We start from the raw sequence: 27,929 nt of genomic DNA, 5'->3' as shown, positions 1-27,929 counted from the left end.
TTTGGAATATAAGCAATCAACTTATTTTTTGTTAGTATTTCGTGATTAATTAATAAATTAGCGATTTTGTATGTTCTAAAAATTACCTTAACACGTTTTAAACCTACAGAATGAATATCAATAACATCATTTCTAAATTCAATTACTTGTTGTAAATAAAAGCCAATTCTGATAGGAAAAAGACGACCAAGATTCTTATCGGTATGTTCCAAAAATACCTGATACGGACCTGCATCCGTTGGTTGATATTTATTATCAAAGTCATATTTTTCGAAACCTGAGGATACTGTATCCATTGAAGAAACATTAATTTGATTATCATTATTAATTATTTGAATATTAGTATTTAAATTAACCGAGGGCGGACCAGGACCGCCCCCGTTACCTGACATTTTCTGTACAGCAAATCTGTCTTCAAAACTCTAGTTTTCCGCAAAGTACCACAAAACAGAAACTATTGATAAAACTCTGCACGTGGAAACAAGGCCGGAATGTACCAAAAAACTGCCAAAATTAATAATTCTTTGGGACGAACTCCAAAAAACGAACACGACTTTGACAGTTATTTTGACGGTGTGAGTTTTAATTTTAATATTTTATATATGCTGGAATATTCCACAGGGTGTTCCGAACTTTAAGAAAAAAACAGAGTATGCTTGTTACACCCGGTATAAAATGACATTTACCTGTCTAGCAAGAATATTATTACACCGATATTCTTAAATAATAAGGCTATAACATACTAAAAGAATCACTCAAATCGGACCACTGGTTTATGAAATACGAGACATCAAACATGTCTCATTTTTAACGTGTTCGGCTAATTTTGCCGGTGTGTGTATTTATTAATCATTGATAATAAAAGAATTTATTAAGCTACTTCAAATGTAGCTATATTATGCACCAAAATTTTAAAGCAAAACTTAAATTTGACATTCTATTTATTTGATAACGTCAAATTTTATACTAAAACCCGGGACCGGAGTAATACCCACTTTATGTCACTTGCTTTTGCTTTTATAGTCTGGGCTGATTATCGGAGAATAGGCCACTTTTGGAAAAAGTTATTTACCAGCAATTTTATTGCTGGAATCGAATCTTATTATTGTATGAATTAATAATATAGGTATGCAAAGTCCGCAGATAGTGTGCTACTTTTTTTATAAACAAAATGGCGCCCGAAAATCGTGTTTTTTTCAATTTTTGCTCTATAACTCCAAAGATTTTAACTTTACACCAAAAACACCTAAATAAAAATTCACCGCAATTAAATTCTGCATAGAGACGTGTTTTTCCCGATTCACTTCGACCAAAATTCTTCCCGTAAAAATCGGTTTTTTCCAACAAAATCTTTAATTTTCAACTAAAATTTTAGATAAGTATTTGTTAATCAATAATTAAATAACTCGGTATTGTAAAAGCCCTTTTTGTATAGATTATAATTCCAGAAGCCGATGGAAATTAAATGAACAGTTTAGCAACAATTGAATTGTTAATTAAAAATTTACGGTTGCTATAATAACTATGATTTTTTCATAAAAAGACACTATACATATCTAACGTACTTTACAGAATTGAAATTGGACTATTTAAGCGGCCTCAGGAATATTTTAAAATTATAAACAATTCTTTGGCCTATAAACAAATAGAATATCTCGGGAAATATTAAACTAAATTAAATTGTAAAAACGGCATTCGAAAAACAGCGACAGGGAGCTTCTTTTAAAAGAAAAAATGTTTAATTATGATGAGTAGTTCCTGAGATACAACCGGTCAAAGTTGACCGGAATTTACGGCAAATATATAAACAATAGGATCATAATTGTCGAACTATCACCCTTTTATTTTAGTCCTTTTTCTCCGCACCAATTTTCATATCTTCAAAATACTTATAACATATATTATTATAATAAAAACTATCGATAGTACGTGTGAAAATTGTCAAAAATAGCAAAATTCCAATCAAAAATTAGGTTGGAGAAACTGTAACCCTCAAAGTTCAAAATCGGTTACGTTAAAAAAATGCATTTTCTCGGCTTCCCATGGAGCAATTTTCTTCATTCTTGTTCCCAAGTAACTCGAGTAGAACCATCGAACTAGCGCATTATTAAATGTCAGACTTGCTTTTGTCTTGTTATAATTAATTAATTTATTTATTATAACACAAAATTTTAATTTGTTTAAATAAAAATTAAATAAAATTAATTTAAATAAAAATATAAATTACTATATTTAAATAAAAATTGTTTAAATAACTGTACAGCTTTCAAATGAGAATATTTATGTTTTTAACTTTAAAGGGTACACTCGTAGTAAGTCTATGTAAGAAAAAGATTACAACTGGAAAAATATGTAGTTTTCTGTTCTTATAAATAAATTAATCTATTATAACAAAACAAAAGCAAGTCTGACATTTAGTAATGCGTTAGTTCGATGGCTCTACTCGAGTTACTTGGGAACAAAAAAAGAATAAAGGAAATTGCTCCGTGGGAAGCCGAGAAAATGCATTTTTTTAACGTATACCGATTTTGAACTTTGAGGGTTACAGTTTCTCCAACCTAATTTTTTATTGGAATTTTGCTATTTTTGACAATTTTCACACGTACTATCGATAGTTTTTATTATAATAATATATGTTATGAGTATTTTAAGGATATGAAAATTGGTGTGGAGAAAGAGGACAAAAATAAAAAGGCGACGGTTTGAAAATTATGATCTTATTGTTTATATCTTTGCCGTAAATTCAGGTCAACTTTGACCGGTTGTATCTCAGGAACTACTCATCACAATTAAACATTTTTTATTTTAAAAGAAGCTCCCTGCTGCTGTTTTTCGAATGCCGTTTTTACAATTTAATTTAGTTTAATATTTCCCGAGATATTCTATTTGGTTTTAAGCCAAAAAATTGTTTATAATTTTAAAATATTCCTGAGGCCGCTTCAATAGTCCAATTTCAATTCTGTAAAGTACATTAGATAGGTATAGTATCTTTTTATGAAAAAATCATAGTTATTCTTATGCATCGTAATTATTGTCGTTATTATAGCGACCGTAAATTTTTAATTAACAATTCAATTGTTGCTAAACTGTTCATTCAATTTCCATCGGCATCTGGAATTTTAATCTATACAAAAAGGGATTTTACATTACCAAGTTATTTGATTTATTGGTTAACAATTACTTATCTAAAATTTTAGTTGAAAATTAAAGATTTTGTTGGAAAAACCCGCTTTTTACGGGGAAAGTTTTCGTCGAAGTGAATCGGAAAAAACACGTTTCTATGCAGAATTTAATTGCGGTGAATTTTTATTTGAGTGTTTTTGGTGTAAAGTTAAAATCTTTGGAGTTATAGAGCAAAAATTGAAAAAAACACGATTTTCGGGCGCCATTTTGTTTATAAAAAAGTAGCACACTATCTGCGGACTTTGCATACCTATATTATTAATACATACAATAATAAGATTCGATTCCAGCAATAAAATTGCTGGTAAATAACTTTTCCTTGTATTTTGCTAATTCGCCCAGAGTATTAGTAAATTTCCGACTTATTTCGTATGCTTTAAATGATGACGCACGGGTAAAGACTCGTGGACTCAAGTGTATCTAGTTGCTCTATTTAGATTGTACTTGGCTAAAAGATTCTAAGAAGGAACTGAGTCGTTTAGTTTCGAAACCCGACAAATCCACTGTCAAATGTGGGGAAATTAAAAAAACTGTTTTGGTATGAAAGTTAAGCTTAAGGGTATTCATTGGATTTGCTGGATTTTGAAACCAACCCAATATTTCAAACGCAAATTAAGATTACATTTGGAGGATTTTGCATCGGAAATTCAGTATAAACTTTTATCTTGTATAACCAAAACTTGTATAACCAAGATTACAAATATGTTTACATGAATAACTCAATATTCATAAAAAGTAAAAAATGGATTTGTTGGGTTTTGAAACTAGACGACTCAACTGACCTATTACAACTTAAATTTTGCATTGGTATCATGTGACGTCACTTGCTATGACGTGTATCGGGATTTATACTGCACCAACCATTGTGGAGGTGGATGTGATGTGACGTGATGTAAAGTGTCAAATTGCAAAAAACACAAAAATTCTAGGTTAACTCTTGACTTCACTTGTACTCTTGTAAAAAGTGAATTAATTACATTTTAACTATTTATATTATATTATATTACTTATTTTGGATTGTATATAAGTCAAGTGTAAGCATAAAACTGATAATTGGTACATAAATAAAATTTAAAAACATGGAAGTAAAACAAGAAACTAGTGAAGAAACTTGTAAAATAGAAATAATAGGTAATGATACATGTGTTGGTCCTTTGGATGTCTTCAAAATAGAAATTAAGGAAGAACCCAAGAGAGAAAGCCCTTACAACGCATTAGCATTTGATTATTCAGAATTAAATGAATGTCCTATAAACATTAAAGCAGAACAAAAATTTAAACCATTTGAAGAAAAGCAAACAACAAATGAAGAAAGTGAGTAAATAGCATTGATTAATAATATAAAGTGATAACAAAAGATTGATTTCATGTTGTGGAGCTTTATTTTTTATGTGTATGTTAGAGTTCAATTTCGAAAATAGATAATCTCTACAACCCTTTAATCAGCAAGATAGAAATAACTGGTTTTAAGTTTCAAGAATTTTGGTTTTGGGGTAATTTGGGTGAGGGAAAAACGAATCTGAGGTCAGTTTGGCGATATATGAGGTTTGTTCCAACAGCTCCAACAGAACCAACATGTTCCAAGTAACAAACTAATATGTTCCATGGATTATTTTGTTTACTGCGCAGTTTCGTGATCGTTTCATGACGGTTTTTTGTTGTGTTGGAACAAACCTATTATCTCTGTTTAGAAGGAAAATTTATGAAAACACCATAGAATAGAATAGAAAAAAGCTTTATTCTCAGGATTCATAAGTTACAAAAATAAATTGGCAATAGAGAGACTGGTGTCACTTAGGTACAATTTATAAGGGTTGCTGAAACAATGTACACTTAACATAAAAGTGATATTAAAATATAATAATAATAATAACAACAGTGACATTTAGATTCAGATAAGAGCCCTCAGTCTCCTTGCAGGTCAGCTTGAAGGTATTCTTCCACTTTGTACGTTTCTAGGTATATGAGCAGCTGTTGAACAGACTTTCTATATTTATTTATGTCATTTTCTATATTGATGCTGTAAGGCAGTTTATTAAGGTACTAGTACACTTTAGAAGACCAAAAATAAGCATTTTTTCAAGATTTTTTTCCTCAGAACCTTTGTTAAAAATGAGCATAAAACTTTTTACACATTAATATTTAACTCTTAGAGAATACAAAAAAATATATATCTTTTCATTTAGGTTTTCATCAAAAAATATATAGGTCCGATGGCAGACAGGTAATCTCAAGACTGGGATCTCTGAAACAAAAATATCATACGGCATTTGAAAAAGGAAGGTTTCTTACGTGACAATTTACCACCATTAGTAAGAAATTCCTCAAAAAAAAAGATTTTACGGAAATTTGAAAAATTTTTGTGAAAAAATCACCCGTTTTTCTTCAGTTTTTCATGGTTAAAAAATATTTATTTTTTGATCAAACTGTGGTAAATTGTTATGTAAGAAACCTTCCTTTTTCAAATGCAGTACGATTTTTTTGTTTCAGATATCCTAATCCTGAGATTAACTGTCCGCCATCATTTTTCGAGGCCTCGAATTTTGCGCCCTCTACAATTAATATTAGTGTATGTGCATAAGTGAAAAAAGATATATTTTTTGTGCTCTCTAAGAGTTAGATATTAATATGTAAAAAGTTTAATCTTCTAAAGTGTACTAGTACCTTAAAGAATTTAATACAGACATATTCTGTAGTTTTCTCAGATGTTGTTAGTCTATGTATTGGTACCTTATAGTTTATGAGATTGTTTCCTGTATTAGAATTATGGTTTGTTAGGTGTTTCAAGAATTTATGTCTATTTTTAAAAATGAAAAGTAAACATTCATATATGTATGCTTACTGACACAACATCCAAATGTACTAGCCAGAAACCTGATGAGACAACCAGTCTGACGAAGACTTAGACAAAATACACCTAGTGATTTACCATCGCGATTTTAGTTATATGTGCCGTAATTCCCAGAGACAAACAATTTTATAGCTATGTAACATATTTGTAAAGGAAATGATTAATGAATCATTTTCTCCAAGTCACCTACACTAGTGGTCACAGCATTTACTCATTGTAACTTGTTTTACAGATTGTAAATAAATTGGGAGGTTAAAGAAAAAAAATATATGTATGTTCCAGCCATTGTTAGTATGTTGAGTTGTTGAAATTATCTCTACATGAATCCCTGTATTTCAAGTTAAGTAGAGTTCTGATTGCTCTTTTTTGTAATATAAAAACCTCTTCAGCGTTACTACTTCCCCTCTCTGGGCTAATTAGCAAAATTCATGGAAAAGTTATTTACCAGCAATTTTATTGCTGGAATCGAATTATAAGATCCTATATATTAATAATATAGGCATGCAAAGTCCGCAGATAGTATGCTACTTTTTTTATAAACAAAATGGCGCCGACAAATCGTATTTTTTTCAATTATTGCTCTATACCTCCGAAGATTTTAATTTTACAACGAAAACACCCAAATAAAAATTCACAGCAATTAAATTCTGCATAGAGATATGTTCTTCCCGATTTGCTCCGATGAAAATTTTCCTCGGAAAATGCGGGTTTTCCCAACAAAATCTCTAATTTTCAAATAAAGTTTTAGGTAAGTAATTATTAATCAATAATTAAATAACTTAGTGACATCAAAGCTTTCTTGGTATAGATTGTAATTCCAGAAGCCGGTGAAAATTAAACGAATATTTTAGCAACAATTCAATTGTTAATTAACAATTTACGATCGCAATTATAACCAAAATAATCATGATACATTGATCAAACTTATAAAGATTATAAAGATGAGATGCTTATTTAATATTTTATCAACTTATTTAATATTTTATCGACAAAATATAAATTTTTCGTTTTTTTTTTGCATAATCTTTAAATTTTGAAAAAAAAATAGTTATAATACACTGGTCTAATTAGTAAAGTACAAAGAAAGGTTATTTACCAGCAATTTTATTGCTGGAATCGAATATTATGATCCTATATATTAATAATATAGGTATGCAAAGTCCGCAGATAGTGTGCTACTTTTTTTATTAAAATGTCGCCCCCAAATCATGTGTTTTCAATTATTGGTCTATAACTCCGAAGATTTTAACTTTACACCAAAAACACTCGAAATTCACCCCAATTTAATTCTACATAAAGGCATGGTTTCCCGATTTGCTCCGACGAAAATTTTCCTCAAAAAATGTGGGTTTTCCCAACAAAATCTCGAATTTTCAAATAAATTTTTTGGGCAAGTAATTATTTATTAATAATTAAATAACTTGGTGAAATCAAAGCTTTCTTGGTATAGATTATAACTGCAGAAGCCGGTGAAAATTAAACGAATATTTTAGCAACAATTCAATTGTTGATTAACAATTTACAGTCGCAATAACAACCAAAATAATCATGAGACATTGATCAAACTTAGAAAGATTATAAAGATGTGATGCCTATTCAATATTTTGTCGACAAAATATAAATTTTTCATTGTTTTGCATAATCTTTAAAAGTTTAAAGAAAATAGTTATAAACAAATTAACATTTATCAGAAATTGTTTATTATATTATAATTTTAAAAAATACTTAAAATGCGTATTTCAAATGTCTTCAAAATGAATGCTTTAAAAATTTTTCCAACCATTTGCAAAAAAGTTACGAAACAGCAAAGTAAACATACGATTACTCCGTTGTTTATAATTTGTTTTAAATGTTTCAAAGCTTAAAGGTGAGTTTATGGTACAAACTAATTACTCTCAAAAAATATCAAACATTAGTTCAATGGTTATATTTTAATCAAAGATTAAAAATGTTTTTTTTTTTTGTAATTTTTAGCGCGAAAGTAGGCTTGATACAGAGCCGAAGCTAAAATGTTCACTCGAAGCGACTGACACGCTTTAAACTCGCGCGAGTTGTGTATGTGGACAGGTTATAATAAATAATTTTATTTATTAACTACGGTACGTCGCGCGGCGGTCGTCGCTTCGAGTGAAAATTTTAGCTACGGTACTGTATTAGTCTACTTTCGCGCGTGTAAATAAAAAATATTTATAATCTTTAATTAAAATATAACCATTAAACTAATAATCGATATTTTTTGTAAGTAATTAGCTTGTACTTTAAACTCACTTTTACGCTTTGAAAGAATTAAAAAAAAATTATAAACAACGTATTAATCGTATGTTTACCTACTTTGCTGTTTCATAACTTTTTTGCAAATGGTTGCAAAAAAGTTTTAAAGCATTCATTTTCAAGATCTTTGAAATACGCATTTTACCTATTTTTTAAAATTAGAATATAGTAAAAACTTTCTGAGAAACGTTAATTTATTTATAACTATTTTTTTTTTTAACATTTAAAGATTATTCAAAAAAATTAAAAATGTATATTTTGTCGACAAAATATTAAATAGGCATCTCATCTTTATAAGATTTCAAAGTTTGATCAGTGTATCATAATTATTTTGGTTATTATTGCGACCGTAAATTATTAATTAACAATTGAATTGTTGCTAAAATATTCGTTTAATTTTCACCGGCTTCTGGAACTATAATCTAAACCAAGAAAGCTTTTATGTCACCGAGTTATTTAATTATTGGTAGATAATTACTTATCTAAAACTTTATTTGAAATTTAAAAATTTTGTTGGGAAAACCTGCATTTTCCGAGGAAAATTGTCGTCGGAGCAGATCGGCAAAAACATGTCTTTATGCAGAATTTAATTTCGGTGAATTTTTATTAGGGTGTTTTTGGTGTGAAGTTAAAATGTTCGGAGTTATGGAGCAAATATTGAAAAAAACACGATTTGGGGGCGCCATTTTGTTAATAAAAAAGTAGCACACTATTTGCGGACTTTGCATACCTATATTATTAATATATATAACCATAAGCTTCGATTCCAGCAATAAAATTGCTGGTACAATAAAATTGCTGGTAACCCAAAAATGGCCTATTCTCCGATAATCAGCCCAGACTATAGTAGAATATCTAAAAATTCCTACACACAAGACTCTGGACAAAGAATTAAAATTTTGCAATTTAAAAAACACACTTCTACACATGAACATTCAAAAATATATGTTTTTGCCTTGGCATTTACATCTTTTCTTATCCTCCATGATAAGCTTTCTTTTATATACACTCACTGGTACGAAAAGCGGGCACCCCAAAAAATGGGTAATTTTTGATGTCTCATATCTCCTAACTTGTCCGATTTAAGTAATTGTTTTAATACAGGGTGAGTCATGAGGAACTGTACATACTCCTACCTCGTATAGAGGCTCCTATGAGGAATAACAAATGACCATTAAAAAGTGTCTGCTTCCATTGTTTAATAATATACAGGGCGAGTTTCGCATTTTGACAGAAATTTGTATTCGTCATAATTTTTGAACGGTCAGATCGATGTGTCTCTTATTTTGCTCAATCGATACACTATTGCCACCCAATCAACTGATTTATTCAAACTAGAAAAAAATCAGGTCCGGCTTTAAAAAATTAGTTCGTTTGGGTCTTAGAAAAAATGTCACCCTGTACAAGCTTTTTGAAAACTCTAATATGAATTTTACAAATTAGACAAATAGGCAATTGAAATGGCATATTTATTTTTTTCCCCACACGATTACTTAACTTTTTATAAAAAAATCAAATTTGACTATGAATTAAAAGTTTGGTAAAGTGAACCACAGATTTAAAAAAATTAACTTTTATTACAAAAATTATTTTTTTTAAACAAATATTTAATTTTTGTTACCACCCAATCAACTGATTTATTCAAACTAGAAAAAAATCAGGTCCGGCTTTAAAGAATTAGTTCATTTGGGTCTTAAAAAAAATTCACCCTGTATACGCTTTTTGAAAACTCTAATATGTATTTTACAAATTAGACAAATAGGCAATTAAAATGGCATATTTATTTTTTTCTCCACACGATTACTTAATTTTTTATTAAAATATCAAATTTGTCAAAATAGCAATTTTACCATAAAAATAAAAAAAAATTAAACGTTTTTCTTAAAATTAAAAGTTTCACCATTTTTTTTTCTATTACACGTCTAGATCTAAAACTCCCCATAACACTTCACTTTGGACTCTATAGTTTAAAGCGATTCTATAGTTTATTCTAAGCGATATTATTGTTAAAGAATAAGGCAATACCATATTAAAAAAATTACTTAAATCGGAGAACAGGTTTAGGAGATACGATACATCAAAAATGGCCCATTTTTGGGGTGCCTGTTTTTCGTGCCGGTCAGTGTATATTGTTGTGCCCCCATGTTCACCTTCATCTCTACAGAAAGCAGAAACTAATTTGAAACCCATAAAATTGTGATTTTGTAATTGAGTATTTGATTTCCAATGTTCACTTAAACAAACTGGATTTTTCTGAATTTCTTCTTAGATGTATCCATACAATTTCCCACTGATTGAGCATTTTGATGGATGATACTGTTCTTTATTACTGAGGATCCTCCTATATTCGTGGCATCCTCTTTTTCATTAAGCACCTAGAGACTACTGCACCATTTGGCCAAGCTTCTCGTTTCCATGCTTCTCTACAATCGTCTTGTCTGATGGTAACTTTTATTGAGGCATAATGTTCTGGCTGGTATGATAAATGCTCTTCACATTTCACTCCTGGGAAATATGGCTCCAAAAAGGCCTTCAGTTGCTCAGGTTTAGTTCAGGCCTTCAGACATGAAATTATATAAATTTGGGAACTGCTTGAACCTGGGAAGTATTTTCATTTCGGCCCACTACAAAACGACGGGTTCTACGTTTGGCTACTTTTTTTTCATCACTAGGTGGGGAATCTGCAAACAGACGTCGGTGGTAATCATTTCCGACAGTGCTGGATTCCTGAGCTGAAACCTCATCAGTGTCACGTCGATCAGTTTGGCCCTAAATCGGACTTCCCTGCCCTCCGTAACTCCGATGTGGCCGGACCCCAGCTAAATCCCACCCCTCTCATACTAGGACATCAGGGTGGAATCGCCCGTTAGGGCATGACTTCTCCCCGTTGTCCTTCTTTTGCCCGATTGTCAGTCGCTCGTCCAGACCTCCACGTCCTTTAATCCTATGCTGTCAACCTCTCATTCTTCCTACCTCTGCGGGCCCAGTTCTGCTTCCTCGAGACCTGCTAGAACTGCGTCTAGCTCTCGCTCTTCCTTCTCTTTTATCGACAAAACCTTTCTCACATAATTGTGGATTTTGTCCCACCATCGCTCATCCATCACCATCTTCCACACTCTTTCCAGCTCATTCCTTTCCCTTGCCCATCTGACACACTCCAAAAGGGTATGTGACATAGTGTCCGAAGCCCCACAGTACAAGCAATTGTCCGATTCGGTCTTTTTGAATCTGTGTAAGTAGCTACGGAAGCACCCACGTCCTGTGAGTACTTGCGTCAGATAATAGTCCAGGCGCCTGTGTCCGCAGTCCAGCCAGCTTCGCAGATTCTGTATCAGTGACTTCGTCCACTGTGCCACATGCTCCGTTACATCCCACTCGGCCTGCCACATCTCAATAGATGTGGCCCTCTCGTCAGTTCTAACGTTCTCCCCTTGTAGTTCCCTATTTCTCTACTGGAAACGTTTGGTTTACTTGCCACTCATTATTTTTATTAGGTGTGCGTACATGATCCCCTAGTTGTTGGATATCTTGCATGTTATTTGTAATCTGTGCCTGTAAAATTGCACTATTTATTTCTTTGCTGAGTGAAAACTTTATTTTGAGCGTTATGTTTATATAGGTATAAGACACGCACTTGCATTCATGCTCGTTCCTTTAATTGGATTGGGTCCATTGTTTTTTTGGACGGTTTTTACGTTGTACTTGCGTCCGATCTTCCTGGATATTTTCTGAATTTTCGATTTCTTCCGAATTGGAATGAATATTTTTATTACATTCTTTGTTTTGTTTAGGTTTTAGAGCAGGGGTGGGCAAAATCCGGCCCTTTTGCTTACTTTATCCGGCCCGTTGAGAAATCTCGCAAGCTATTTTTTTAAGAGCATAGGCGCAATGCTTTTTAAATGCATTCATTTTTTTCGAATCCTGAGAAAACTAATAAGTATTTTTGAAAACTAAAAAAGGGTAGTTCCCTAGGTTGGCTGTATACCATATAGTTAAAAAACTCTAACATGAAGTAAAAACCACTTCCATGTAATAGGTATATTTACTAAAAAATTTAAAAATTCCAATGGATTGAATAAAATATGTCCAATTCAGAACGTTTTCGGACCTATCAGTCCATCATCAGTGAATTCAAATACTTGCTTAATAGCCCCAGAACTAAACAATAGTTGTAATTATAATTCAATCTACATTATTTTGAAGTAAAATTGAAAAGGCTAGTACAAGGAGAAACCTTGTACCTTGTAAATGTACCCCTACCATATATTGGATCTTAATACAGCAGCGTTCGTTAAGGGGGGCCCGAAAAAAAATTATAGCCTTAGAAAAACTCGAAATTGTCAGATTAAAGCCGGACTCAAACGACTCGTGTACTTGGCGAATAATCGTCACTTGCGTATACTTGCCATGTCGTCTGAGTGGGTTACTCGTACAATTGTTTGTCACTCGTTGCCACTCGTCCGTCTTCCAACTGTTGTCGGTAAACTCACCCGAGTCAAAGGGATCACGATTATTCGCACACTTGCGAAGTACATACTTGTCTACACTTGCAGAGGCGGTCAAACGAAATGTATAAATAATTGGCATTTACTGCGACCCAGTGCATTTAGCACTAAAAACACCGGAATAAATCGATTTTTAAAAACACCACCAAGAGACTTGTTAGTTTTGCATTGTGTTCAGGATGATGTCAGGAAAAAAGTCTACAATAGAAAAATGGGTGGAAATGTCTATTTTGCATTAAAAAGTGTTCCAAACATGTCAAAATAAGCATATTAAGGGTCAAGTTTTGTTACTCGCGAGGTTTTTGAGGTCGCTGAATATGACTACGCTATCAGAACCTACCCTCGGAGCACCTGATGCCCAGGGTCACTGCTAGGGCACGTCATCTGGAGGTTCGAGGGCTAACGGCCCTAAATTGATGCAATCAGTGTACTTGGAGGTTTGTGCAGTCGCTGAATACGAATATGCCGTCAGAACCGACCCCCCGTAGCCCATTGCCCAGTGTCACTGCTGTAGCACGTCATCTTCTGGAGTGTCGAGGGATTTTGGTACTAAATTAATGCAAACGGATTACACGGGGGTGTAATGAACACGAATACTCTATCAGAACCGATCCCCGGAGCACCTTGTGCCCGTGGTCACTTCTAAGGCACGTCAACTTCTGGGGTTTTTAAGGTTTTCGGCACTGAATGCATGCAAATAGATCAAGGGGGTTTTGGGGTCGCTGAATCCGAATACGCCATCAGAACCGATCCCGCGACCACTTAATACACAATGCTAAGGCATCTTATTTTCAGGAGTTTGTTGGGTTTTAGGGCATCAGGTATACGGGGGGTCGGTTTTGATGGCGTATTTTTGCTTAGCTACCCCAAAAACTCTCGAGTAATCTGATTGCATATTAATGTATTGCCGAAAACCCTCTAAACTAGAGATGACGTGCCTTAGCAGTGAACCTGGACACCAGGTGCCCCGATGGTCAGTTCTGATGGCGTATTCGTCCTCAGAGACAGAAAAACCCTCGAGTAACAAAATCTGGCCCTAATACACTTATTTTGACATGTTTATGGTCTTTTGGATGCATATCATGCACTTTAAAATGCAACTATGCATTTCCAGACATTTTTCTATTGTTGACTTTTTTACTGGTGTCATCCTGAACACAATGAAAAAAGTTGTAACTTTCTACGTGCTGTATTTAAATTTTAAATATCGATTTATTTTTTCCTGGTCTATTTATTAGTATTGGTCTATTATCACACCACTGATTCATTTGTCAAGGTCGTTAAGCCAAAAGGCTCGCGTATTTGTAAATGTAAATTGTACACGTCTATCGAATGGCACCAAACACGACCCCTCACGGAGGGTGGGTGGAGGGTTACTTTAAAATCTTAATGGGGCCCCATTTTTTATCGCAGATTTGAATTCCTTACGTAAAAATAAGTAACTTTTATTCAAGACATTTTTTCGAATTATGGATAGATGGCGCTATAATCTAAAAAAACAATTGTTGGAAATGGAAAATTAAATTAAAAATGGAAAGTCCCCACTAAAATGGAAAACTTTACTTAACTTTTTTTGGTTTTAGGACCTACTCGTCACAACCCAACAGGTCCCCAAAGCGCTCGAATGACTGCACATTTAGCATACTTTGCTCCTTTACTATAATGTATTCTTGTTCTCATGATCATTTTTCAGTGCGTCATTAATTATGACGTCATATACTGTATTGGGTGTGTCTAGACTTATTTCATGTACTTTAGATGAAAAGCTTGTGGAACTAAACTAATTAGTAATTTAGTAGATTTGATTTTTACACAATATGTTAACATGGCATTTTTTATAAAGGGGAATAAAATTAAAAAGTAAACAATATTGTTAATTAAATTTATAAATATGGAAACATTAAAAAATGACACAAAACTATCGATAAACTGTGTTTTCATCTTCTTCTCTAGGTGCTGTCTCCGCTTAAAAAGTTGGTAATCATCAGAGCGATCTTTATTTCTGAAACCGCGGCTCTAAATAATTCATTGTTATTACATCCAAACCAGTTCCTAAGGTTCTTCAGCCATGGGTTACGTCTCCTTACTATGGATATTTTTCTTGCATAATGACCTGGAGTATAAACTAACTTCTAACGAATTAAATTCTAAACCAAAATACAAAACTAACTTTTAACGAACTAAATTCTAAACCAAAACACATAAATAATGCACAAAAAGTTGTGAAACACAAGGGAAGTCGAATTCGAAATTTCAAAATGACAGGTACACAAAATACTGACCTGAATAATAACCGTCACTTGACTCTTTGACACTTTTAAAAAATGGCCAAAATGGACGAAGTTTTCGTCAAATGTTCGTAATACGTGTATTTGATTGGCTAGAAAAAACGCGCATTCTAAATATCAACGAATCAAACGTAGGTTAGGAATAGACATCTTATGTATATAACCATTGTAATGCTGCATTATTTTTGTGTTTAATCACGGAGCTACCAGCTTTTTCCGTCTCATCAAACTTAATGCATTAGAGAGAAATCGAAAAACTGTGACGCACTGAAAAATGATCATGAGAACAAGAATATAACATTAACATTACATCATAAAATTTAATTTAAAAATCATATTTTAAACAAAACGTACCTAGTGGAATAATTGATTTTTATAAAAATTCATAGGTGGTCATAATAATACGGCCAGGGACTGTATAGTTAATCTATCAAAAAAGCTTTTCCGACAACTTTTTTTGTTTAGAAACCTTGTACAAGCGACTTAGAGAAACAATTTTTTTAGTAGCTTATCATAGTAATTTCCATTCTCATCTGACATGTTACTCTCTCCTGGCATCACTCTTGTGATAAAGTGTTTAGAGAACAAAGAAAGTGTGTTTGTATTATCTCTGGGCTCGGTTATAGAGCAGACTGTAGAAACTCCTTTAGAGCTTTTAAAATTTTAACTTTACGGTAAAGGCATTTAATATTTAATTACGGTTCAGAGATTATTACTTCTCTCTATGAACCATTTCAACCTCTTGGTATCTTCAGGAGAGCCTGTAATGATGCTCTGAATCAAAATTAGACATTTTCGCCAAGTATGCCAATTACAATGAAATAATTAACATTTAGACGCACTAGCGACCTCTATTAAAGGAAAGGCGAAACCAGGCGAAAATGGAGTCTCTTTGGTTTCGCCTTTCCTTTAACCTTCGGAGTACGAACACTGGGTCAAGCGTGACCCGAAATTCACTTATTTCTTAATATTTTATGAAATAATTTTTTTACAAATCCGATTGATCGTAAGTTCTCCTTATTTGTTTCAATCTATTTTTTCGTATATAATTCGTGAACATGCAAATTACAGTTTTTCCTCTACGTAACATCTATGATGCCGGGTCACTCCTGACCCGGTCTTCGGATTTCTAAAAATATTTTTAATATGTTTGTAGGTACACGTAAATCGCAGCCGTCTCTGTTTACGGGTATACGTATTCAAATATATGGCCGGAGCGAATTTACCTATGCCCGTTTTCTGTAAGGTATTAAAATCTGGCGCCAGAGCGAACTAGTATATACCCATGGGAAACCTTCTTAAAAAATTTAAATACAATAATTTAGGATTATAATTGTTATGTTTGTTTGTTTTTTGTTGAATTAAAGATACTGTTTATTAATAGTGACTATTTAAAACATCCTTATAAATAAAATGAGAATGGGTCACGCTTGACCCATCTTCGTAATCTAAGTAAGTCAAATAATCTCCGTAGTCCGAAGGTTAATAGAGGTCGCTAGTGCGTCTAAATGTTAATTATTTCATTGTAATTGGCATACTTGGCGAAAATGTCTAATTTCGATTCAGAGCATCATTACAGGCTCTCCTGAAGATACCAAGAGGTCGAAATGGTCCATACAGAAATGGTAATGATCTCTGAATCGTAATTAAATATTAAATGCCTTCACCTACCTGCGTTTTTACTCACGTATTGAGTACTAGGAAACAAATTTGTTGATCTTTGCCTCGATGAATTGATGTGTTGTGGAGTGCATTTTTTAGACTCTCAGAAGAGCCATTACAGGCTCTCCTGAAGATACCAAGAGGTCGAAATGGTCCATGCACAGATAGTAATGATCTGTGCATCGTAAATAAATAAATATGAAATGCCTTTACCTACCTGCGTTTTTACTTACGTATTGAGTACTAGGAAACAAATTTGTTGATCTTTGCCTCGATGAATTGATGTGTTGTGGAGTGCATTTTTTAGACTCCCCATCTCTCTGCATTCATCACCCGTTTTCCTTGCAAATTTCAGAAGGATAGGGCACAGGTATGGTATGTTTAACAGTAAATGGTTGAGTTCAATTAGTGCGGTCGTAAATATTATTAAATTTATCTGACCTGGCCCATTGTTAAGACCCACCCGGACCGATAAGCAACCGAGGTAGACAGGGTTGGTCTTTTGACAATTAACACTGACTAGACGGTACTTATACAGGGTGTTTCATTGCGAAACGGAAATACTTTAATGGTGAATAGAGGTCACCGAGGCGGTACTAGGTATACTAAATTTTTTGCCCTACCGACTTTTATATCCGAGTTACAGGGTGTTTTATCGATTTTGCTCATTTCTCTCCTAAGCCATAACTTTAGAACCACCCTGTATATTTTTATAATATTTGGTACACGTATCTCTAATTCAAAACCCAAACGACCGAAATACTAATCACACGAAAAATCCAGGTCCGTATTAACAAAAAATTATAAAATAATTGTGAACTTAAAATAACACCCTGTATATTGAAATTTTGAAAATCTGTTTGCATATTTGAAAAGAGCACAAAAAACTAAGTCTAATAGTTTGCTTCGATTTTTCGGCCAGACAATTTTTTGACTTTAATTCTGAAATTATATTGATTTTTTTAAGAACTCCACATTAAAAAGCAGGTATTATTAACTTTTAATTATAAATTGTAAAATTTATTGAATAAATACTCATTTAAAAATGAATCAATATTTATTTAACACATTGGAAAGACTTAATTATTAATCACATGAAAAATACAGGTCCGGATTAACAAAAAAACATAAAGTAATTGTGACCTTGAAACAACACCCTGTATATTGACATTTTCAAGAATTGTTTGCACATTTGAAATGACCACAAAAATCCGAGTTTATAGATTCACTTTGATTTTTTGTGCAAAACTTTATTAACTTTAATTTTGAAATTAAATATATTCAAATTTTCAAGAACCCTTAAATTAATAAGCAGGTTTTTAAGACACTTTTATTAATAAATCATTCAAGGTAATAAATAAATACTAATTTTAAAAATAATCAGTTATTATTTACAGCATTAGAAGGACTTACTTACTAATCACAAGAAAAATCCAGGTCCGTATTAACAACAAAATACAAAGTAATTCTGACCTTGAAAAATCACCCTGTATATTGAAATTTTTAAAATACGTTTGCACACCTGAAGAGAGCACGAAAAACTAAGTTTAATGCACCACTTTAATTTTTTGTGCAGACAATTTAATAACATTACTTTTGAAATTATATCGAAATTTTTATTATGAGTTCCTAGAATTCTTAAAAAATTCGACATAATTTCAAAATTAAATTCATTAAGTTGTCTGCCAAAAAATTGAAGCAAACGATTAAACTTAGTTTTTTGTGCTCATTTCATACCAATGTGCAAACGGATTTTGAAAATTTCAATATACAGGGTGTTGTTTCAAGGTTACAATTACTTTATATTGTTTTGTTAATCCGGACCTGGATTTTTGTTGTGATTTGTAAGTGGGTCATTCGAATGTCTTAAATAAGTATTGATTATTTTTAAAATGGGTGTTTATTTAATAACTTTAATAATTTATTGTTAAAAGTGCTTTAAAAATCTGCTTTTTAATTTCAATGTTCTTAAAATTATTAATATATTTAATTTAAAAATTAAAGTCATTAAATTTCCTTCACGAAAAATTAAAGCAAACCGATAAACTCAGATTTTTGTGGTCTTTTCAACTGTGCAAACAAATTTTGAAAATTTCAATATACAGGGTGTTGTTTCAAGATCACAATTACTTTAGTTTTTTTGTTAATCCGGACCTGGATTTTTCTGGTGATTATTAGTTGGGTCGTTCCAATGTGATAAATAAGTATTGATTAATTTTAAAATAAGTATTTATTCAATAGCTTTAATATAATTTATAATTAAAAGTTAATAATACCTTCTTTTTAATGTTAGAGTTCTTAAAAAATGCAATATAATTTTAAAATTAAAGTCATAAAATTGTCTGGCCGAAAAATTGAAGCGAACGATTAGACTTGGTTTTTTGTGCTCTTTTCAAATATGCAAACAGATTTTCAGAATTTCAATATACAGGGTGTTGTTTTAAGGTCACAATTACTTTCTAATTTTTTGTTAATCCGGCCCTGGATTTTTCTTGTGATTAGTATGTCAGTCGTTTGAGTTTTGGATGAGACACATGTATACCAAATATCAAAAAAATATACAGGGTGGTTCTAAAGTTATGGCTTAGGAAAGAAATTGGCAAAATCGATAAAACACCCTGTAACTCGGTTATAAAAGTCGGTAGGGCAAAAAATGTGGTATAGCTAGAACCGCCTCGGTGACCTCTATTCACAATTAAAGTATTTCCGTTTCCCAATGAAACACCCTGTATAATAAAGCAAATAATCCTCAAAATTTACAACAATTACGACGACAAAAACAAAAAAACGGACGTAAAATATTTTGCTTTGCCTTATATACCCGAATAGAAATTAACGTTTTCAAATTAGTTTTAAAATAAATTAAATCTATTTTAATTGCTAAGATTGTAGAAAAACAAACATTCAAACATTAATAATAATTTGTGGTTCTGAAAAGAACCGTTTTTTTTTAATCATAACATTTGTAGATTTGATGACAGTATCACTCCACACAGTTCTGTTTCGCTATCGCTATCCTCATCTAAATTAATTATGATCGGTTTAATTATATTATGATGTACACGAACATATGAATTTTCTTTATCTATTACGTGTCGGACTGAATTTCTCCAACTACTTTGAAGAATATAATCGACACATTTTCTGATTAACTCTACAACAGTACTACTTAACGTTGGAGAAATATTCTGTGACCTCACGTTAGACTTCAATTCGTGCCACATATGTTCTATGGGATTAAACCTTAGAGTATGGAAAAAATTTTACCCTCTCCGGAGATCTAACACGCAATCTGTTGTTCGAACGAAAGTGAATCCTTATTTTAATACGGTTGGTTCTCATTGAGATTTGACATCACTTGTTTTATTAGTGATTTTTGTGCGATTTCTGAGTGAAAACTAGCAATTTTTTTAACTCTTTATAGTGGTGATGTGTTCGGCTTACGGTTGTAAAAGCGACAGCAGCAGGAAATAAGTGGGAATTACATTTTACAGGTAAATAAATATTTCTGTTATGTGTGCGTAGATGAAAACTCAATAAATACTCCTGTATTCTTAGATATTGCCTCTTAAATGGTTAATAATTTGAAAATTAACACTTCAATGTACCTTATTACATAATTAAAATTACATGGTTAAGTTATAAAATGAGAAAAATTTACATGTAAAATTAAAAGTAACATAAAAAAATCACCATTTTACCAGTGGTGTAGGTACGAAACGGTACGAAATAAATGAAATTATAAAATATATTGTGGCAACTTCGAAAATGGAATTAAAAGCGTATATTGTTATTACATATTATTGACTTTTTTTGTTGTTAAACATTTTATTGCTTGATTTTATTTTGTTTATATTTAAAAAAATTATTTTAGAGCACAGGCTCAAATATTTTACGGCTATCTCTACTTTTTCTTTTTTTACACGGCAAATTATATGTATAGTATTTTTACTACAAAAGCGATATTACGTAGGTCAAAATTTTTGACGTAAAAGAACTGTCAAAACATTAGAATGTGACTTTTCATTATTGCCATGTTTATAATTAACATGGCAATAATGAAAAGTCACAATCTAATGTTTTGACAGTTCTCTTACGTCAAAAATTTTGACCTACGTAATATAGCTTTTGTAGTAAAAATACTATACAGTAGGAAAAATGAAAGAATACCCATGAACGAACATATAAAACACGCTGTATTTTCCTGTCACCGTGTCACACAAAAAATTGGCCAGCGCAAGTACATGTAATAATTATTGTTACATGTACTTGCACTGGACAATTTTCTTTGTGACACGGTGACAGGAAAATACAGCGTGTTTTATATGTTCGTTCATGGGTATTCTTTCATTTTTCCGACTGTAGTAAAGTTGTCACTGGTATGGATACGTACATAAACATTACTTGACAATGACATTGTCACCATTAACTTGAGATGACTTTTGAATGTTCTTGGATAACTGTTACTTGTATCATCGCTTAAATTATTAATTAAATTAATCAATATGATAATTTTTCACTAACTATGTATTCAGTGATTATAATAATTTATATACTATGCCATAAAAGATAATACTTAATCGAGAAAAGAGGAAAAGTGATTTTTTTAATAATATATTGTTACTATGGAACGCTTAGATAAATTTTGAATATCTTTAACAACAAAATGCTTATATCACAATATATATCCTGGTGTAGTCTCTGCTTGGGATCTTCCATAAATAATAAACAATAAATAACTTTTTATTAATTTCACGTCTTAAATTATTTAGCCAATACACTATCAATATTATTTAATAAACAACTCAAGATAACGAGCGATACACAATTATTGGATCAAAGCTAGCCGTGCAAAAAATTACGTATGTCTTGTTTTAATCTGAATTTTTATCAATTAATTTTGATTAACGTTATAAAACATAAAAATCAGTCAAAACCTTTAACACAGAACTTTAATCTAAAATAAAAAGAATTAACACAATTATAAGTAACAATTATAAATAAAATCAAACAGGATGGTGTATATGTCCACCACCAACATCTCTACATAACCTAACTTTTCTTGTTAAGTTGACGTGCACTGCAAAGTTGACGTAAACTGGAAAGTAGTATATCTGAATTAAGAACAGACATGCACTGTATATCTATCTCTGTCGTTGAGAGCCACCTATGGTGACAATAATTTTGGATCAAACGTTATTATTATTCCTAAAGCCGTGTCAAATATCTAAAATTGCCGCTGTCTTGTCAGCACATTCTGTTCGACTGAGTGCGTTGTACGACAAAGATAGCGAATATTATTTATATTTTTTTCCAATAGGGCTTTTCATAGATTGTCATTTGTTTCGAGCTTCTGTCATGTGTCACATAATATTAATATATCTACGTCATACGTCTTTGGTTTGTATTATTGTTATATACCAATAAAGTATGTCGTAGATATATTAATATTATGTGACACATGACAGAAGCTCGAAACAAATGACTGTGAATAAAAAGCCCTATATGGCTTTTCATCGATTGCCATTTGTTTCGAGCTTCTGTCATGTGTCACATAATATTAATATATCTACGTCATACGTCTCTAGTTTGTATCATTGTTATATACCAATAACGTATGACGTAGATATATTAATATTATGTGACACATGACAGAAGCTCGAAACAAATGACTGTGAATGAAAAGCCCTATACTGAAAAAAGTAATACTTTTGAAAAATTTAAACGCAGAATGAAAGACTAAATTATTACCGAGGGCTGAAAGTCCCTCAGAATAAATAAAAAGTTTCTTTTGAATGAGATCTTTGAAAATAAAAATCACACTAAATTGTCTCTTAGTTTTTCACCCCTGTAACTTTTTTCTCAGAATTCGAAAAAATAAATCCTATTTAAATATAGTATTGGAGCCGAAATTTTGCGACCTATGTGAAATAAAGATATCTATCATAAATCAATAATTCAAAAAGTTTGCTTTCGTCACATCCTATAATTCCTAATCCTGTTTTATTTTGAGTGGGTATAAAAGTTCAACATACTAAAATACTGTTATTTGTTTCAATCTTTCTATGTAAGCCATGCATAATATTGTGTAATTAATAAAAATAGAAAATTGAACTAAACCTACGAGCAATATTATTTAATTATGTAGTTTTATATAGTTTCTTCTGGCCTACGCGATACGCCACTGGCACTCGTGTTTGGTTCTAACTTGGTTTTGGCTTCAGTTTCGTTCTCGTTGCGGTCACTCCAGGGAGAGGGTAAAAAATTTTCCATACTCTAAGGATTAAACATACAATAATAGGGTGGAAGCCGCAGCACTGTATGTCCCATTGTTTGGCATAAGAATATTTTTGAACCATTCTTCAAAAAGTTCTGCCGTTGTATCTTCATGGTAGTCGATGCAGGAGTCTTTAATGTTCATTGCAGAAAGCCACAGGGCATTTGGAACCCAACCATTTTCTGATCCAGCATGTAAAATCGTTATTCTTTTCCCTTTATTTGACGGAGCTTTTGTCTTGCATTTACCGGAGGGATCGGCAAATCCTTTAGGTCGCGTTGAATGTGTGTCAAACCATGTCTCGTCGAGGTAAATTATTGGACGATTTTCGGAACGGAATTTTCTTATCGAAGTTATATACTCATAACGCCATTTTTGTAATCTATGAGATTCCATAATTACTTGTCTTTTGTCAATTATCCGATATCGAAAGCCCATACTTTTCAAAATTTTCCATAAGCTGGTGAGGCTACAGCTTATTTGGGTTTCGTCAACATTGAGCCGTTGCTTCAGAGCTCTTAATGTAGATATGCGTCTCCTTTTAACTTTATTTTCTGTATACATTATGCAGTGTCTGTTGCACATTAAACAAAATTTTAGCCAATATAATGCGCATGTAGATTTTCACAATTATCCCACCACATACCTACAACAATAATATCCCAGAATTTGGCCGACTTGAGAGATCCAGAAATGGTTCAAGGTATCTAGCCATAAAATTCTAACTTTTCTAAAATTGTCAACTATATTAGTTAAAACACTGTTTTTTGTTTTATATTTATATTTATATGGATACACTGACTATATTGACGTTTTTTATCTTTGACTTGTAAAAAATACTTTTGTATGAATTTCTTACCAATAACCTATCTATCTATCATTTTTTTCATTACAATAACTGACAGAACAGTGCAAACAAGTGTTGCCAACTGGCATTAAGCTGTAAGGAATATCTAAGGTGGAATATACTTAAAATCGTTAAATTGGGCTATGAGTTTACATTATTTATTATATTCCTATATTTTGCATTAGCTTTACCGTTAAAGTAAAATATTTATAGTTGTTTTATATTTTAGATTGTCCCCAGGTGGAAAATAAAACGAAAATTGTGGAAACGTTACATTCATCTCCTGAAGGAAAATGTACAGGTCAACATGCAGAAGAAACAATATTAAATAAAGTTATGAAAGTTGGAACTGGGCAAAGATCTTACAAGTGTGAAATTTGTTTTAAGCAGTTTTCCCGAATGAATATGTTGAAAACCCACTTGAGAACTCACACTGGAGAAAAACGTCATAAGTGTGAAATTTGTTTTAAGCAGTTTAACCAAGCAATTAGTTTAAAAACACATTTGAGAATTCATACTGAAGAAAAACCGTACACGTGTAAAACTTGTTTAAAGCAGTTTATTAGTACAAGTGATTTGAAAAGACATTTGAGAGTGCACACTGGAGAAAAACAGCACAAGTGTGAAATATGTTTTAAACAGTTTATCCAAGCAGCTAATTTGAAAACACATTTAAGATTACACACTGAAGAAAAAAAGTATAAGTGTGAAATTTGTTTCAAACAGTTTAGTCAAGCAGGTAATTTAAAAACACATTTAAGATTACACACTGGAGAAAAACCTCACAAGTGTAAAATTTATTTTATGCAGTTTACTACTATAAGCCAGTTGAAACCCCACTTGAGAATTCATACTGGAGAAAAACATCACAAGTGTGAAATTTGTTCTATGCAGTTTACTATAGCGGGAAATTTAACAAAGCATTTAAGATTGCACAGTGGAGAAAAACCTCACAAGTGTGAAATTTGTTTTAAGCAGTTTAGTGTAGCAGATAGTTTAAAAAAACATTTAAACATGCACACTGGCGAAAAACCATACCAGTGTGAAATTTGTTTGAAACAATTTTCTCGAATGGAGTATTTGAAATCTCATTTGAGAATACATACTGGAGAAAAACCATACAAATGTAAAATTTGTTTTAAACAGTTTAGTCAAGCAAGTCATTTAAAATCACATTTAAGATTACACACTGGAGAAAAACCTCACAAGTGCGAAATTTGTTGTAAGCAATTTAATAGTGCACGTAATTTAAAAACACATTTGCGAGTGCACACTGGAGAAAAACCATACAAGTGTGAAATTTGTTTTAAGCAGTTTACTCAGGAATATCATTTGAAAACACATTTGAGAGCGCACACTGGAGAAAAACAGTACAAGTGTGAAATTTGTTTTAAACAGTTCAGTCAAGCAGGTAATTTGAAAACGCATATAAGATTACACACTGGAGAAAAATCTCACAAGTGTGAAATTTGTTTTACGCAGTTTACTACTATGAGTCACTTGAAATCCCACTTGCGAACTCATACAGGAGAAAAACCTCACCAGTGTGAAATTTGTTTTAAGCAGTTTAGTGAAGCAAGTAATTTGAAAACGCATTTAAGATTGCACACTGGAGAAAAACCTCACAAGTGTCAAATTTGTTTTAAGCAGTTTTCTCGAACGGATATTTTGAAAAGTCATTTAAGTGTACACACTGGAGAAAAACAGTATAAGTGTGAAATTTGTTTTAAACAGTTTAGTGTTGCATGTAATTTGAAAACACATTTGAGAGTGCACACTGGAGAAAAACAGTACAAGTGTGAAATGTGTTTTAAACTGTTTAGTCAAGCAAGTAGTTTAAAAACACATTTAAGATTACACACTGGAGAAAAACCTCATAAGTGTGAAATTTGTTTTAAACAGTTTAGTGGAGCAGGTAATTTGAAAAGACATTTAAGATTACACACTGGAGAAAAACCTCATAAGTGTGAAATTTGTTTTAAACAGTTTAGTGATGCATCTAATTTGAAAACACATTTGAGAGTGCACACTGGAGAAAAACAGTACAGGTGTGAAATTTGTTTTAAGCAGTTTAGTGTAGCAGATAGTTTAAAAAAACATTTAAACGTGCACGCTGGCGAAAAACCATACCAGTCTGAAATTTGTTTGAAACAATTTTCTCGAATGGAGTATTTGAAATCTCATTTTAGAATACATACTGGAGAAAAACCATACAAATGTAAAATTTGTTTTAAACAGTTTAGTCAAGCAAGTAATTTAAAAACACATTTAAGATTACACACTGGAGAAAAACCTCATAAGTGTGAAATTTGTTTTAAACAGTTTAGTGGAGCAGGTAATTTGAAAAGACATTTAAGATTACACACTGGAGAAAAACCTCATAAGTGTGAAATTTGTTTTAAACAGTTTAGTGATGCATCTAATTTGAAAACACATTTGAGAGTGCACACTGGAGAAAAACAGTACAAGTGTGAAATTTGTTTTAAACAGTTTGGTCAAGCAGGTAATTTGAAAACTCATTTGAGAGTGCACACTGGAGAAAAACCTTATAAGTTAGGTGCTTAGAAGCAAAACGCAATAAATCCACTTTTTGTCGAAAATGAGATATTGAGCTTAATTAGTTCCTCAGAGTCCATTCTATAGGCACATCACTTTATTTACCGTCAAAACTAATTAATTCCAATACATTTCAATCGACTCAAAGTTATTTTGGAAACAAAACACATAAAGTCCCGCCCGCTTAAAGACCAAAACAGGTAAAGTCCACCGCAACGATTCGAACGATAAGGGAAAATCGTATCCCAAAAAGCTGCCCTCTGAAAAATAAAACCCAGATGAAAAAAGTGAATCGAGGTGAACGTGCAGTGGCGTGCTGGGCATATAAATGAATCGGTGCAATCACCGAAAGGCCGCGGCCTCTTGAGGCCGGTCAAAAAGGTTTTTTTCACAAAAAATTTTAGATGTAACAAAAAAAAATTTAATTTCTAATCGAATGTTAATTTTGCTACTAATATTAATAAAACATTTATATAAAAATTTAAATTTTTTTAAATAGTAAAATACAGTTTATGTAAATGAATAAGACTACATACATACAAGTATATTATTTATGGTTTTCCAATTTCCTTCAAACATGTATGTACACTATAGAATAAAAAATGAAAACACGTCTTTTTTTGAAACATTTTTGACTGAATTATTGAAAGTACCGAAAAACGATTTGATCAAGGCAAATCTTTTTATGATGATAATATAAGCACTCTACATCCTAGAAATTTTGATACAATAAAAAATGGTATATCTTTAATGACATTTAAAGCATTTACTGAAAAATTAAGAAATTTTTTTCCTACTATATCTGCGACGGCAATTAGAGAAGAACTCGTGGATTTTGCTGATAAATGGATTGTATTAAAAAATAGGATTTTGCAAAATACTGAAATTATAGAAGATCTAGTTAATGATTAATATGTTCAGTCTACAGAAAATATGAAGGATGATATTATTAATCTGAGTCCTAGGTGATAATGAACATGAAGTAACAAATGACAAAAGTGAAGTATGCTTTTTGTGCACGCACGCGATGTTTAGAGCACGAGCGGCCGAGTGCTTTACATCGCATAAGTGCTCAAAAAGTACTTTATGCTCAGTTTCATACAATATTTTATCTACGAAAAACAAATAAGAAAACTTCAACTCTTCGTCACTGGAATACATTTATATTCTACAATTTTTAGAACTTTGACATTTAAAAATTCAAACTTCTTTCAAACCACAAAACTGTCAAAAATTTGTTGTAATTTATTGCTCACATGTCATCACCTTGACAACGCGCCAATTTTTTTTTTATTATTATTAACTCCATTGAGTACAACAATCTGCCCATTGGGCATTAAGCATTTGTTATGGTAAAAAATACAGACATGTAGAGAGTTACTCCAGTGAGTAACCTCTTTACAATTCTAAAACTAAAATTTTATCAGTCTGAATACACTTTTGATTACATTCAGTTGGTTAAGTCGGACGGCAGTTGCCGTTTTAGTCT

The 27,929-nt window shown here is 31.9% G+C and overlaps 1 protein-coding gene across 1 annotated transcript; it reads left to right on the top strand.

Moving 5' to 3' along the window:
* Positions 1-3,979: 3,979 nt before the first annotated feature.
* Positions 3,980-26,940, top strand: LOC126879759 (zinc finger protein 271-like). Its single transcript, XM_050643011.1, has 2 exons — positions 3,980-4,497; positions 24,114-26,940. Exons 1-2 carry the CDS (start codon positions 4,263-4,265, stop codon positions 26,447-26,449), a joined length of 2,571 nt encoding a protein of 856 aa, XP_050498968.1. The 5' UTR covers positions 3,980-4,262; the 3' UTR covers positions 26,450-26,940.
* The last annotated feature ends 989 nt before the right edge of the window (positions 26,941-27,929 follow it).

Source organism: Diabrotica virgifera, chromosome 2 (assembly GCF_917563875.1).
Source record: "Diabrotica virgifera virgifera chromosome 2, PGI_DIABVI_V3a".
NCBI lineage: Eukaryota > Metazoa > Arthropoda > Insecta > Coleoptera > Chrysomelidae > Diabrotica > Diabrotica virgifera.
The sequence above is the reverse complement of the archived record's forward strand: the minus strand, read 5'-3'. Positions and strand labels throughout refer to the sequence as shown.